The sequence below is a fragment of the Rhopilema esculentum genome, chromosome 18, assembly GCF_057945365.1.
Source record: "Rhopilema esculentum isolate cy_ngs chromosome 18, ASM5794536v1, whole genome shotgun sequence".
Taxonomy (NCBI): domain Eukaryota; kingdom Metazoa; phylum Cnidaria; class Scyphozoa; order Rhizostomeae; family Rhizostomatidae; genus Rhopilema; species Rhopilema esculentum.
Window position 1 is genome coordinate 4,301,941 of NC_142832.1, and position 14,872 is coordinate 4,316,812.

The following is a 14,872-nucleotide window of genomic DNA, read 5'->3' on the forward strand; positions in this document are numbered from 1 at the left end:
GTGCAATGATAAAGCTACAATAAAGAGATTTACCATTGAAAAAGGAAAATTGAAGCAACTGCCAGTAGACACATAAAGCTTACAAAAGAGCATTGCAATATTAAAAACGAAAACATAACAGTAACAGTGATCATAATTCAGTTAGATTGAAGGGTGTGATCATGAAAATTTTCAAAAGGTGAAATCCAAAATTCCAAAAGTTTTGAATATGTGCAGTGACAAAAATTCCTTAAAATTAACTCTGTTTAATATCCTTGCTGCTTTTTACAGGAATGGAAAAAAATAGCTCTTCAAGTGAATATAAACTGTTTTCTAAGCGTGGCAATAATGACATTGATGCAGCCATTAATTCATTTTTTTTTCATTTCAGCCTGAAGTTTTTGATGATCTGGATATGATGACGCAGAGAGTGAGAAATGTCCTTGCCTATGGCACAGTGCCCATAATTATCTACATCGATGCAATTGATCTGGTAAGAATCTTAACATAACGTACAAATATCTCATGGAAGAGCTTCTCTTGCGATTTAGCCCTAAGCTGTTCTCAATAAAAGACAAGTTCATAATTACAAGTTTATGGAACTTAATTTTTTAACCGTCTGTCATATAGTACTCGATACTGTACAGGCAGAGCTGGGCACGCTTATATATGTTTGCGTCTATGTTATGTTATGCTAAATTTGGGCACAACTTCTCAGTGCTGAGAGAAAAATACGCGATTGTATAGCAATTCTTGGTGCTATCAACTGGATCAAGAAAAAGTTCGTAAAAATGGAAGTACGTTGTACTTGGAGAATTCTAAGGTACCAACCAAACTTTCGGTTCAAAATTTCGGAATTCGTCTGTTATATGATATCCTTGCAATTTATTAATAACTTCAGCCAGAAATGAACTACAAAAACTCTTTGAATTTCTACAATAAACGTCTTTTTGGAACTAGATCGATGCTGACCAACAGAAACTTGTCCGTCGATGGCTTCCCCCTGTTCTTTCCAACAATGTCCGTGTGATACTGTCCACTACAACTGGAACCGTCAGCCACAAAATCGTCCACAAATATTCACATGAAAGTTCTACAGTCGAAGTGAGCACGATGGAGTTTGGCTTGAGAATGGTGAGTTCTTTATGGCAACATTTAATACTTACAGTGTGCAAATTTTGCTATGTTTGTAATATGTGAATATATATTTTGTGGGAAATGTGACGATAGGAAAGAAATTCCAACCTTTCTGTTATTTAGATTTATTCATTTTTTAAAAGCGCCTGATCTTTGAAATTCCTTTAAAAGAAGGAATTTCGAGCAGTTTTTAAAGTTTAGTGTGATCAGTACTATCTTAGTTTTTTTGCTCATTTTAGGGCATAGTTTCTTATAGAAAGTTTTTTATATAAGTGAGTGTAATAATGAGAAACTGAAAAGACCAACTAATTTTTCTTTATTTTGAATAAGCTGTTTTCACGCCACTTTAACGATATACAGTACAACTAGTATTGTAAGGAGACTTCGATATTTTTAAAGTCCTAAAAAATCGGTGTCTCTTGTGTTTAATTTATGTGTGAGATTTTTTTCTTCAATCGAATTTGACTTATTTACCAAAGGCAAATACCAAAGAAATCTCTGTTATTGTAACAGATGTGATAATATTAATTTTCCTTTAGATCAAGATCGTCTCTAGGCTTAAAATTCGCTAGCAATGGTTTAACGATTTTGATTAAAAAGTCAATATGGCTGCGTTTCAAAGAAGAAAGCCCCATGAAGTTAGTCGTGCTTTACACGCTAAAATTCGTACATTGCAATAAACATGAAACATATTGGATTCATAACTGAAAACTGTTATAAAATATATCTAAGTCTTAATTACCTAATTTATTAGCAATATTTCCCTGCTCGAAATGAATAAATTGTTATATATTGCCTACCTTATGTAATGTTATGTTGCGATTACAATTACAGTCACGACAAGGCCGCTAAATGTCCATGCTCTTCTTTTGTTCAATAGGAGATTTTCAAATCACAACTGTCAAAGTACAGTATTGTATTAACGGATGAGGAATACGGATACTTTTTGAATTTGCCCGGTGCGAACAATTTATTGTGGATATGCCTAGCCTGTCAATATATCATCACGAATTACAGTGCCAAATCGATGGAAGATTTGAAAGCGTTGCCAACAGATTTAAATGGGTGAGCATTCTCTTAATTCTATGTTACAGAATCTCAGAGTAGAGTCTTCGATGATAATTTGGGTTAAAAGTTACATGCATCAGGCCTAAACACGAAAAAGAGCGTTGATATTTTTATTAAGTATAGGAGAGAATTCATACGGTGCCAGCCGTTTGTGAATTCACCATCTTGGATTTATCGCTGGCTTAAACTGATTTTTCAACATGAACTGAAACCAAACCCCCCCCCTCCTTAAGTAAGTTGCTGAAATACTTAATAAATGTTTCGTCCTATGAACAAAACAAACAGTAACTGTTTTCAGAGCAGTGATCTTTATTTTCCATCGAGATTCTAAAAGAAACAGCGAACCTAGATTTTCCTTCTTCAAATAACATCGTATTTTTAACACCCTTTTTATGTTTCTAGGCTGCAAGAACTGTTGATTGGTGGCCTCGATTCGGGCTCAGAACACAGGCTTGTCATGGCTACACTATTCCTTATATACACATCAAGACGAGGCCTTCTTGAAAGAGAGCTCAGATCGTTGCTTTGCACGTACGAAAAAAGTCAAGGTAGGGTTGCACACTGCATTTATAAGGGATATGCATTTGGTAATACCTAATGTATTGTTCTGCACTCATTTAGTGTCTGATTTTTAAAAACATATCATATTTGGATGGGCTGCTCCTTTTTATTTTATCATAAGATAGCACCGCTTTGAGGGTTTTTTCGTAATTTAGAATTTCAGGAGTACCTCAATAGATGGATGTAGCATCTCTAAAAAATGTATAAATGATTTGCCCCAAAGTATCCAGGAAACTAGCAATTTCCTAAAACAGACAGTAGCCTTTGTCCCTGAAATTGACAACCCAATATTTAACTGCCTCTCCAAGTTGTCAACACTGTTGCTATATTCTTCCCCCCTCCCCTTTATAATATTGATTCCATTATTAAAGTGTTCATGTGTCAAGTCCTAGTTAGACTGTTACTGACAATCAACGTTAAACAACTGTTAAGATTTTGTGTACGTCTTCCAACAATTTTGACAAGGTTTGATGTGCCTACTTCTACACAGATACCACGTTTGAGTACGATGTCTTGCCTTATCGACGCTGGGCAGTTGTTTACGATCGAGTGCAGCCTTATCTGAAGACCAATGCAGCTTTTGGAGATGGAAGACTAGATTTTGCTCATCAATCCTACTCCGATGCTTTTGAGAAAAAGTATGTAAACATTGCAATCAAATCATAAACCTTTTCCTTTTTTCTGTTGGATTTTAACATGAATTAAATTAAGTCGTCTGAAGATCTGTTTTGAGAGCGAAAGAAATCATTACTATTTTGTGCTTTCTGTTTAACAAATTAGCAAGTATGTACCTAATTGTGGATCGAAATAGGCCAATCAGAAAAATGCAAGCACTGGACCGGTATAGTGTCCAACCAGTATCGCGTGCCTTTACAGAAATCACCACTGGAGTCCAAGTGAGAGAACGAACTCCTTCTGTCTACACAAACATATGCCTAGTTGTGTTCGTTTTCTCCCTTTGACTGCAGTGGTGATTTCTCTTTATGCACCCGGTACTGATTCGATAACTAAACCGGTCATGTGCTTGCGTTTTGTGTAACCAATCAAGGACATGGTTTTGTAATGTTGTTTATTGGCATAGCATAGCTACGAAGGAGCTCTAAAGCCGAAAAGCACAATTTGTTTTGAGAGGGCTCTTGCACAAGCAGTCAATCTGGTGTACGCAATTTATCCAACTGCTGTAGCAATCGCTGTTTGCATTAAAATACTTTTCTTTCCATTTGAATCCTGATTTTGCTTACTGTAAATAAATTTCTGATTTTGTTGTTGTGAGTAAAGCTTTTACTCTTATATGATTTTTACCATTTTAATTTAACAGTTGCAATTAGATAGGGAAACAGGTCCTTGAATAATAGTAGATGATATTACATCTGACCAAGTCAACCTGTCAGAATGTTAGTTATTATTATTATTATTATTTTTTTTTCTCGTTACTACCATTTTTTTTCTTTTCTCATTACTTCGATTGTAATAGTTTTATTTTGTACAAACAGGCTAGCCAGTTACAAATTACCTTGTAATAGTGAGATTTGTAATTGTAGTTTTAACTGGAATTCAAAATGAAAAGTTTCCATTAGAAGATAGTTTTACTAAAGATAACTTGTAAGTAGGTTTCGAAAAATGATGACTTTCCAGCATCAAATTTAAATATAGCCATTATTTTAAGGTTCCTTGCTGGAAGTGAAGATGACATTAAAAGCAGGAAGAAATCCTGGCACACAATTCTTGCAGTTCATTTTAAGAATGAAGATGATCTGGATCGCAAAGCTGAGGTAAACTTAACATGAATGTTGTTTGCGTTTTTGGATTGAAGTCATCGAGAGACCTTTTAGTTGGAAAACACAGCCTTGGTTAAATTTTAACCTTGAAATCAAGGCCAGAAAATCCTTTTCTATAAAGTTAGATATTTTACTAAAAGATTTCAACCAGTGGTTATACCAACTTTTTCCCCTCTAGTTCAAATTTAGTCCCTTGGATTAAATATGCATGTAAAATGAAAATGATTTGAGAGATTCACGCTGGTTGTGCAAAATACGGAAAGAGCTGTGTGAAGAAAATTCAGAGGGCTAGAGCCCGTCCTGGGCTCAATAGTACCATGGTCATGGAAACCAAAATTTCAAAACCCAGCAAGTCTCAACGCTGGTGAACGTCAAAATGTGTTGACTTTTTCTATTCAGAAGGCCTTCTTTGGTTTCAAACATAAATAGTTTTTATAGTGATAAACAGAGAATATTTTGGTCAGGTTGGTTATTGATCGCTTTACAACTTTTCTGTTAATGATTATCAGTGCACCCTGATTGCAAGCTTATATATAATTTCTAGGAACTTCCATTTCATTCTAGGAACTTCCCTATCATTTGGAGCAGCTTGACGATGTTGAAGGTCTGGCTGATTGCTTAGCAGACTGGGAAATATTCGATCGACTGTTCTCCTTTGACGTCAGCAGTGACTTGATACATTACTGGCAAAAGGTAGATTTTTAAAGTATCTTATCAGCAGAGGGCAAGTTATTCGTCTGTTTTAATTACCAGATTGCAAATATAATATGGATTCTTGCCCCAAAGAGCAAGGCCATTGCAAATTGTTCATGGTTTAGCAAAAATTATACTTGGACTGTCGAATTTTTGTGTGACATTCTTACCTTTACATAATAATTGCACCATCTATGGAATTTTAGGTTAATGCCCTGAGGTATGAGAGCTTACAGTAATTTGTTGGAAATCGATGCTTAAAATGAGTGCATTTATTTTAATTGAAAGAGAATGACTAGAAAGAAACACAGGGACAGAAAATGTTTATTATTTGCAGGTTCTTTTCAAGAAAGGCCATTGTTTCTTGAAATCCATAGCATCCTTCTTACTTCCTTGATTTTTTTCAAGAGAAACCTGCTGGAACCGTGAAACATAAGATTAGTTTGCCTAGATATAAGTAAAAGTAACTTGCCTCTTGTTTTCTCTCTTAACATTTTGAGAGTCGAAAAATATCAGCAAAAAGGAAAACCTGTGTTTTCACACGGGTACTGCATCTGTGCCCACACTCACCTTTGATTCTGTGGTTTTATTGCCTTCTTCTCATGATCAAAGAATTGCTCTTTCTACATAGGCCGGTGGTTATGATGTGGCTGGTGAACGATACAAGAAAGAATTGCAGAGCCAGGAAGGAAAAATTTCTGATGTTGAATACTCCAATTTGATCGAAAAAGTCGTCAACTTCGAGTACGTTTTATGAACTGAAATTTTTCTTAGCTCGCTTATTTTTCCCGCAACGGTTCACGTATTCGCCATGCACTTCCTATACACAGATAGTACGATAAAAGGGAGAGAATCCACTTCAGATAAATATTCGTCATTTGTGTCTCCCCTCGTATTTTAGAATTGTAAATTACTTTTTTTGCGATCATCGTTGTGATTTGAGAAACTTTTTTCACTCGACTTTTATAATACTTTTAATGAAATGTTTAATCCAAGAAGTTGTTTACAGCCATTCATCTACAGCTTTTTTATCTTATGTTCTAGTATTCAAGTCGGCCAGTACAATATTGGGCTTGATTTGCTGCGTAAGCTAGCGGAATTGGAAGAGAGCAAACTTGGCAGCCGACCAGACCAAATGGCAGATATTTACCAGCTGCTTGCGTCTTGTAAGGGCGAGGTATGATGTTCCTGGCTAAGAATTCTTTATCAACATTTTGACGTTTTATTACTCTGAAGAGTGTTTCACAATGATTGATTTTTTCAAAGCGATTAATATGCACTACAAAAGTTCCTGGAATACCCTGTAATCAATGGAACCTCACTCATGGTATAAATTTACCTGTTTTCGGCTGTTAAAAATGAGCCCCCCCCCCCCCTCATTTTTTTAAGGGATCGTTTTAACATAGAAATCAGATATTACCATGAGCCTTTCAAGATTTTTGCAGTGGTTTGTTTTGGAAACCAGCTTCTAATGAATGAATGATCCCCCTGTTTTTGGGTCAGGGAGCATGCATAATAAAGATTTAGTCAAATGCGCTTACTCTTTGATCACAAGAAGGGGAGAATGATTCTTTCTTAAAATGCTTTTCTCCATTGCCAGGAGAAAATTTCCTGCATCCCCTTGCCACTGTTAAAATCTTCTCTTAAAACACTCTTTGTATCAACTTTTCGATGGATAACTTTGTTTTTTTCATCATGTCTTTTCTAATCATGATAATACTTTCATTTCTTTAGATAATTAGGAGCTCAGAGGGGGAAAATGCAAGCCTTCTACCAATGGAAAAAGAAGTAGTTGATTACTGCGAAAGATCAATTGAATTGCGAAAGAATTGCTCAGGAGATGAGAACAAGGTGTGTACTCAGATAAAGGACAACATTATTTTGATAAAATACCTCTATATATCAGCCAATTACGTGGTGATGAATTCTCTTCTTATATATAACTTAAGAAATTATTCTACTATTCCTGTTATATGGCTCAATATTTATGGTTTAATACCGTTACACTTGAATCTTTTAGATAAAGCTTGGTGAAACGTTTATTATGATGACAAACCACTTAGCAAGAGTTGCTGATCTCGAGTTTGTTGGAAAAGATACAATCCGCAAGGAAGCTGACAAAGCTATAGACGAAGCTATATCGATTTTTGAACAGGTTGCGTGTTTGCTTCGATTTTACCTTAAATTTTTTCTTTATTTGATCGCTTGCACTGTACTAGACATGCTAGCATGGAGGCCTGTGGAACAATAACACACAGGGAAGGGGACAAACAAGTAAAGGGTGCATATTTTTTTTCAAATGTATAGCCTTGAAGTAAGAATTGCAAACTGGCGATAGAAATGTTTTCTTTAATTGATGAAAGGAGAAAGTTTTTGTAGCTTGGCTGGGTGCGATCACTTTGCTGCCCTCATGGCACGACTTACCTGACACGGTCAATTCGAAAAGACATTTAAACTTGCCTTTCTGTTTATAGATGGGTGACCGAGGACATAAGGCAGAGGCTCTCATGGCCAAAGGAGGAATTTATCGAAACTGTGACAACGAGGCGGAGGAGAAGGTATATTTGATTTACTGAATTTTCTAAAACTTTCTTAGCGGACACCTCTCATAACAAAGACCTCCGAATAACGCTCACCTTCAATTACGGACACCTCCGAGTAACGGACATCTTCCAATAGCGGACACCTCCCAATAACGGACATCTTCCAATAGCGGACACCTCCCAATACCGGACTTCTTCCAAAAACGGATATCTTCCAATAACGGAGCCCTCCCAATAGCGGACACTTCCTAATAACGGACATCTTCCACTAAGGGACACCTGTCATAAACGGAAACCTCTCTATAACGTTCACCTGCCAAAAACAGATCTCCTTGTAGTTAAGGAAGCTTCCCAATAACGGAACCAACCCATCTCTGACACTTTCCAATTTCACCCCGACTGTCACCCTAACAGTATGTAGCAATTAGCTGGCCCTCAAGAATGTTCTAAAAACCAACAATAAATCATCTCACACTTTGCTTTAGCATGTTGAGCCCCAAACTTTTTTAGCCCCTCCCCCCCCAGTTCTTAATGTTCTTCGAATTTTTTGCTGCTATGCTTCATTCCTAACTTCTTTAGAAGAACTACAAATTGTAGTGATGATTTAATTTACACTCTCCTTTTATAAACAGGCTTTTTCAGATAAACCCACAACTAAATTTTAGCTTTTATTTGGATAGCGTTGTCGCTAGCTGGGGTGCTGTACGTATGAAAATGAAATGAATTGAATTGAATTATTTTTTGCAGTACACCCTTGCGGCTTGTGACATGTGTCTTCAAGTCTACGGTGAAGATCATATTTTGTCTGGTGAACTTTGCAAAAAGGTTGCAATTATGTACGAGGAGAATGACAAGGATTTGAAAAGTGCCTGTATTTATTATCAAAGAAGCTTAAAGGTATATGACATGGTGAGTGCAAATTTGACTTATAATTTCATCTTCAGCTTAATAATAATCATCATAATCGTCGTTTTCGTCACCTTGAAACGTCACCTTGAAACGTCACCTTGAAACATCCACTAACTTTTGAAATATTTTCTGGTAATATAGGCCAAGCCTTTTTTAATTTATTCTTTGAAATCCTTTTCTAAATATTTGCTTGCTAATGATTTGTAGCTTCTTGGCGATGATCATCCAAAAACTGAACAGCTTAGTGAGCTTCTGGCCAGTGAAAAATTTGCTAAAGTGAAGCAGGAGCTGGAAGCCGCAGGTAGACCACCAGAGTCTGAAGGCAAACCCGCGTCGGTGGCCAAGGCCGATGAGCCCTCATTGGAGTCAGCAGGTCGCAACAGTAGAGTTGGAAGTGCGGCATCTGGTCGCAATAGTAGAGTTCGAAGTGCGGCATCTGGTCGCAACAGTAGAGTTGGAAGTGCGGCATCTGGGGTTCGAAACAGCGATGGCGGACCGAATGGAGGTAATGCAGTTGGGGTTGGTGGTGGAGATTCAGGTGGTAATGCTGTTGGCGGGCATAGCGGTGGAGATGCTGGCGATGGTGGCCATGGTGCCGGTGGCGTTCATGGTGCTGGAGATAGTGGTGGAGGTGGTCATTCTAGTGGCGGCGGAGGTGGCGGCGGTGGTGATGGTGGCGGCGGTGGTGATGGTGGCGGCGGAGGTGATGGTGGCGGTTGTTAATAGCAACAACAAGGAAATAAAAGAGCTTAAATTTTATTCACACCGTGACTTTTCCGTGATACATGCACAGTAATTAGATTTCCTAAGTTTTAGTTGTTATGGCAACGAGTTGCGTCTGAGAAATGGAGACAAAATTAAACGTCGATGCCGTAGTGCCTAGGTTGTTCTGAATAGTGCAAATTGAAACAGCATTTTTCTGGAAAGGGCTAAGATGTGTTACAGTGAGGAAATGACATCTTAATGATATAAGTTCCACATATTTTCTCCTCCCCAATCTTTTAGCCCGTTGTGTTCCCTGAATTTCCATTTTATTTAAGCTTCTTTATCCATGATAATCCACTCAACTACAGTTGTACAGGGAGCAATGTCTTTGTCGTTCATTACCACCTTGTATGGCAAGGAAACTTCATACAATTTTTCTATGTTTCAAGATGTGTCCCCTTGACAATTTTTACAAGGCTACACGCTGCTAAATGCTTAATACATGAAGGAACCACTAACTGCTAGCTTGCTTGCTCAATTTACCATTGCTTTACTGTTTTGTCTTTTTCAATTATACAGAAGGCATTAGAAATCTTCCGTGAAAGGTACCTACTGTTGGCCCTCTGTCTATTATATTAAAGGCGTTAGAAAACATCCTTGGTAGATTAGAAATCACTTGATAGGTTTAACGTATTGTAGATTTCCTTTATGGCTATATATAAAGATATAAGTCTGTTATGTATATAATGAAATTGATTCTAATCATATTAACAATTTCTAACGTATAGCTGATCAACATGATGATGATGCTTGGATACTAAAGGTTTTATTTCTAAAAATATCTTCTCCTTTTTTCCTTTCTACGCATTAATTTGTAGGGCCTGTCATGCAGTGAGCACGTAACTTAAGCTTGTGTCAGGACTTATGTAGATAAGTAGGTATGCAACTTTAATCAGTTGCATTATAATGGCATTAAGTGTGAAACTCGAAGTTGCAACTTAGAACCGTCCTGTTCTATACACTGTAGCCTAAATAAATATGTGTGTACTTGGGAATGAGAGAAGGAGAGATTTGAAGAGTACGAGAGACATTGCCAGTGATCGATTGTCAACATTGCTGTTTATTCTATTTATTGTTATACATATGAGATAAAAAACCTTATACAAGCTATTGTAACCTTCGTGTCGAGATGGTACTTGCGCAAGGTTTTGAACATTAAAGACCCTATTGAATTAGAACACAGAGGTATTTCTAGAGACAAGACAGAGAATACAAGTGAGTATAGGTAATGAAGTAAGGTCTACTATTTACAAAAATTAGAAAAAATAAATAACGTGTTGACAAGCAAGCAAAAATTCCCAATGATACTTAGCAGGAGCTAAAATCGTCTAAGAGAAATGATTTTGCTGCTGTAACACGTCTCACAAAGGAGTTTTCGCTAACAATTGATAGAAAATACCAGAATATGTGGGTTTTCTTTCAAAGGGTGTGAGTAACAACATACAAATAAGCAACTGATATATATATCGACTAATTTCCACTATGACGTCATCTAAACTTTGTTGTGTATATGCAGGGTTCTGGAGTCGCATCTTTCGACTTAGTTCTCGCCTCTAGAATGTCTATCCACCCAAACCTGTTCAGCTGCATTATTGCTCGTTTACTCTTTTGACCACTGGTATTTACAGTACTGTCACCTTCTTGCTTTTGCTCGTTGCTATGATACAAACGAGACGTTAATGTAAACACTAATGAAATTGGATATCACATACATTTGATGTCTCAACTGTACAAAAGAAATTTTGGGGAGAAATTTTGAAACTTTTTAGCGATAAATTAAATTTTCGGACAAAATTGCCTTCCGTTATTTAGAAAAAAAATATAAGGAGAGCTTTGCTATGGAAAGATATGCTTAAGCCGTTATGAAAGGACCATATTCTAACCCAGAACTCTCCAAACATTTCTTGGCAGATGAATTCAACCGGTGGACGGCATAAGATAGTTGTGATTTTTAGTTTATAAAGAAGACGATAATTCATTCTCCTTTATAATGGACTCAACATTATAATGTAAAATATTGGATTAACAAATAAGTTGTACAGAATAAGAAAAATATAGATATGAAACAAAACCTGATCAATTGATGTGTTACAGCATTTTGCAGGCTAATGAATTGGTAATGGCTCGACGATTTAACAAGGCTTTAATTCGCTGCATTTCTACAGGTAAGGAATAGCGTTATTTACCTTGAAGTATCTGTTGCGAGCTCCTCCTCATACTTCACGTGTTTTGGAATGTCTGATGAGCAGAAATGGAAATAAGTTTATACACAGTGGCATATTAGGGTTCCTTGACAGATTATTTAGAGAAATCAAAGTATGAATTCAAGCTAGCTTAGATAAGAATCAGAAAAGTAAAATTGACATAGAAGGAGGGCTGGCTTTGTAGGGTTTATGTATCGCCAATAGCACCTTCACAATACCAACAATCTTCAACACAATTTGATTTCCCACAAGTTGTAGGTAGACTTAGGCTCTGAAACGCTTTATACTAGAGAGGGCACCAGAATGATGTTGATAACGAGACAGAACAAACTCGACCAATTGATTTCTTACATATTTGGGTCATATTTGTCCGCAAGCAAGAAGTTGAGGTAGAATATCGTGCTTGGTTTGCTGTGCTTTCGTCATCAGCTCGTCTCCAAAATGCAACAGAATCTTTCATTCGCTGTCTCTCTGCATCATATTTCTTCGAAGAATTTTGCCTTTCCTCCCCAGATATAGCTACAAACAAGAATTTCACGTTTTAAATTATATTGCTTGATTTTCTGGAAGATATTCACGCAGAGCCGTGAATACTTTAAGCCTTTAAGATCAAATTCTCATTGCAAGATAAAACCAATCCACCTTAGATAATTTTGATCTACGGAAAACACAATTATGGTTTATGTTAGCAGCAGCGTTTGCTAGACCATTGAAGAACTGTTCGTCAAGCTCTTTAATTCTATATACCTCGAGATATATCCGAGGCGTATAGGATGAGGGCACAATGTGTTTTTAATCATTTCATGTGATCTACACAAAATGTTTCCCTATCCTTTTCAAGTATATTGTAGTTGACGTCTTAACACGAACGAAAATTGAAATTTTAATATGTAACGAACGAATTCTTATATTGGTATCAACGCGGAAAATTATACAAGAAGCAAATATTTGCCATACCTTTCCTGTCAAGTAATTGAAGTGATGGTATGCTGAAAATAGTGTAGGTCCTATAACCATACTCCTGTGCCAGTGGGTTTCCAAACAGATCTAGGTAAAGACAAGTTTTGATTTTTATGAAAGAGCCATGAAGCAATGAAGTCTTAATGATTTTTAATGGGCAATATTTCATTTTGTGCTTTTTCCAAGAATAGTTATTCTTTTTACTGGAAATTACTGGAATTAGCTGAAAATTAATACCTAACATAGAAAAATAGAGAGTTCTTTAAAGGTCAATTCAAAGCTTGTTAGATACTGCATCTTTGACGAATGACTAGGCCCAGCAACTGGTGAACATGACATTCAAGATTCATTTTGTGCTTTTTCCAAGAATGGATACCCCTTTTATTCTTTCATGTTAGACTCGACACTATTTGAGTTTGATGCATACTGCTAGAAGTAATTGAAAATTAATGTCTTTCTTAGCAAAATAGAGGGGTATTTAAAGGTCAATTCAAAGCTTGTTAGATATTGCATCTTGGCAAATTTATCTTCAAAATCGAACGCACTTACTGAGTGTTTTGAGACTTTGCATGTATCTAAGTTCATGAATAACATCAGTTAAGAATTGAAGTTGATTTCCATGTAGCAATAAAACCTGCAGGCAAGTAAGTTGCTGGATGCTTCCGTTGATTTCTGTAAGCATGTTGTTTTCTAAGTAAAGCTCAGTCAGATGGTAATTGCACTCCAACCCTTGCAATCGATAAAGCTGCAATGAACATCATAACAAGCTATTGTGAATTGTCACAGTGATATTCTTTATTTAAAGTGTAATTTTTCTGGGTGTCTTTGGTCATTATCCGTCGCTTTATATCTGAGGAGTTTCAGGCAAAAAGTACTTTAGTATGGTAAGTTTCCGCTTTTCTGTGTTACCATCAATCATTTTCAATTAGCAGAGATAAAAAAGTTAGCTGAATTCAGCCTAATATAAAGTAAACAAAAATAATATATTGTTTATACTCTACAAAAATAGGATCTTTTTTAAGTGATATTTGACATCATGTGTGACATCTTTTAAATTTTCAATAAAAACTCAACAGAAGTATACCAAGTGACTTATTGTATAGTGAAACTCAAAAAAGCAAGAAGCTCAAATCAAACATTTCATACCTGGTTCTTGTTTAACCAAAGCCTTTTTAAGTTCTTGAATTTTGCAAAATTTGGAGCTTCTTCGATATTGCTGCAAATAAAGATAATCAAATTATTTGTTATTTAAAAATGGGCATGATAATGAGGATGCTGCTTAAAGGTAAAAATATACTAAATTCATTTTCAAAGGTTTTTCATGGGAATCACAAATTGTAGATTACCATTAGAGGAAGCTTCTCTAATAGGGTACCTCACTCAACAGCCATGACGAGTTCTACTTCGTATCGTTATACATTGCAGTGTTAAATTATGCAATTTCAACCAAAAATAATCACTATAGTCACAAAATATTTGCATTTCAATAAAAAGTTAATACGTTTACCTTTTTCCTAAATAAAGTTCTTCAACATCTGTTGCTCTTTTGATCCCTTTCTTGCGACATTGCTCCTCTAAAGCCTAGGAAATGAATCAGCTTGTAACAACATGCAAATCTATTTTATGACATGTTATTGGTTGTCTGCTTCTTATAAGACGAGCTCAAACAATATTTTGCTTTCAAACATGGATCTTTAATGAGGTATTGATCTGTAATGAGGTAGGTGCCTAGTGACATAAAGCAAAAAGAAGTAGTATTATCGCCCATCAAGTTTATGCTAGGAATCATTTAAAATCGAAGAGTATAGAATCTTTATGGAGATTGAAAAAGGAATAGAAAACATCTACGTTTCATTGTATATCTTAAAGAAAACTAGATGAGAACTGCATGAGAAATAAACAACAAGAAAAAAACAAGGAACTGGTAATATGAAAATATGGCCTATCGTTGTCTATGCTTTCGAAATCTAAAGCAGCAATGCTTTCGCAATTATCCAGGGTTATCAATACAACTCATTTAAATAATTTCTCGCCAAGTTGAAAAAGAACCCTTTGTCTATGATTATATCTGAAAGAGTTCTGTGAAAACCTACCTTCTCAGCAGCCATTTTAATAACAAATCACCGCTTTTCATCCGTTGCCATGAAAACTGACTCTATTCCAAGGGAAGGATGTAAAATTAAAACGAGGCGATGATTTGGAAACGCTTTCGTGCAACTTGGTCTTTGAGAAGTTGCGCCTGATTTTGAAATTCAGAGACAAGCTTCCTGGAAGA

The 14,872-nt window shown here is 36.2% G+C and overlaps 2 protein-coding genes across 2 annotated transcripts in view; one reads left to right on the forward strand and one right to left on the reverse strand.

Annotated features, from left to right (window-relative positions):
- LOC135696647 (TPR repeat-containing protein DDB_G0287407) overlaps nt 1-10,195 on the forward strand; it is a 54,065-nt gene extending 43,870 nt beyond the window's left edge. Inside the window, exons 12-25 of the mRNA XM_089113622.1 lie at nt 371-472; nt 940-1,113; nt 1,997-2,181; nt 2,587-2,732; nt 3,236-3,383; nt 4,412-4,517; nt 5,088-5,216; nt 5,848-5,960; nt 6,261-6,393; nt 6,951-7,067; nt 7,237-7,371; nt 7,691-7,774; nt 8,507-8,668; nt 8,876-10,195. Coding sequence (XP_088969748.1) covers nt 371-472; nt 940-1,113; nt 1,997-2,181; nt 2,587-2,732; nt 3,236-3,383; nt 4,412-4,517; nt 5,088-5,216; nt 5,848-5,960; nt 6,261-6,393; nt 6,951-7,067; nt 7,237-7,371; nt 7,691-7,774; nt 8,507-8,668; nt 8,876-9,391 — 2,250 coding nt within the window. The 3' untranslated portion in view covers nt 9,392-10,195. The remainder of the gene's footprint in view (nt 1-370; nt 473-939; nt 1,114-1,996; nt 2,182-2,586; nt 2,733-3,235; nt 3,384-4,411; nt 4,518-5,087; nt 5,217-5,847; nt 5,961-6,260; nt 6,394-6,950; nt 7,068-7,236; nt 7,372-7,690; nt 7,775-8,506; nt 8,669-8,875) is intronic.
- Nucleotides 10,196-10,643: 448 nt separating this feature from the next.
- On the reverse strand, nt 10,644-14,755 carry LOC135696652 (leucine-rich repeat-containing protein 72). The gene is made up of 8 exons (XM_065216120.2): nt 14,691-14,755; nt 14,105-14,178; nt 13,744-13,813; nt 13,147-13,342; nt 12,595-12,684; nt 11,989-12,156; nt 11,620-11,671; nt 10,644-11,090 (listed from the first exon to the last, which is right to left on the reverse strand). The coding sequence occupies exons 1-8, from the start codon at nt 14,703-14,705 to the stop codon at nt 10,922-10,924; spliced, it is 834 nt and encodes a 277-aa protein (XP_065072192.2). The 5' UTR covers nt 14,706-14,755; the 3' UTR covers nt 10,644-10,921.
- Nucleotides 14,756-14,872: the final 117 nt, after the last annotated feature.

What these genes read in the sequence shown, in the direction of transcription:
- LOC135696652 (XM_065216120.2), bottom strand. An exon ending in GAACTTTATTTAGGAAAAAG is followed by an intron (nt 13,814 to 14,104) that starts GTAAACGTATTA and finishes CTTTATTTGCAG; the next exon opens with CAATATCGAAGAAGCTCCAA. An exon ending in TTTGGTTAAACAAGAACCAG is followed by an intron (nt 13,343 to 13,743) that starts GTATGAAATGTT and finishes TGTTCATTGCAG; the next exon opens with CTTTATCGATTGCAAGGGTT.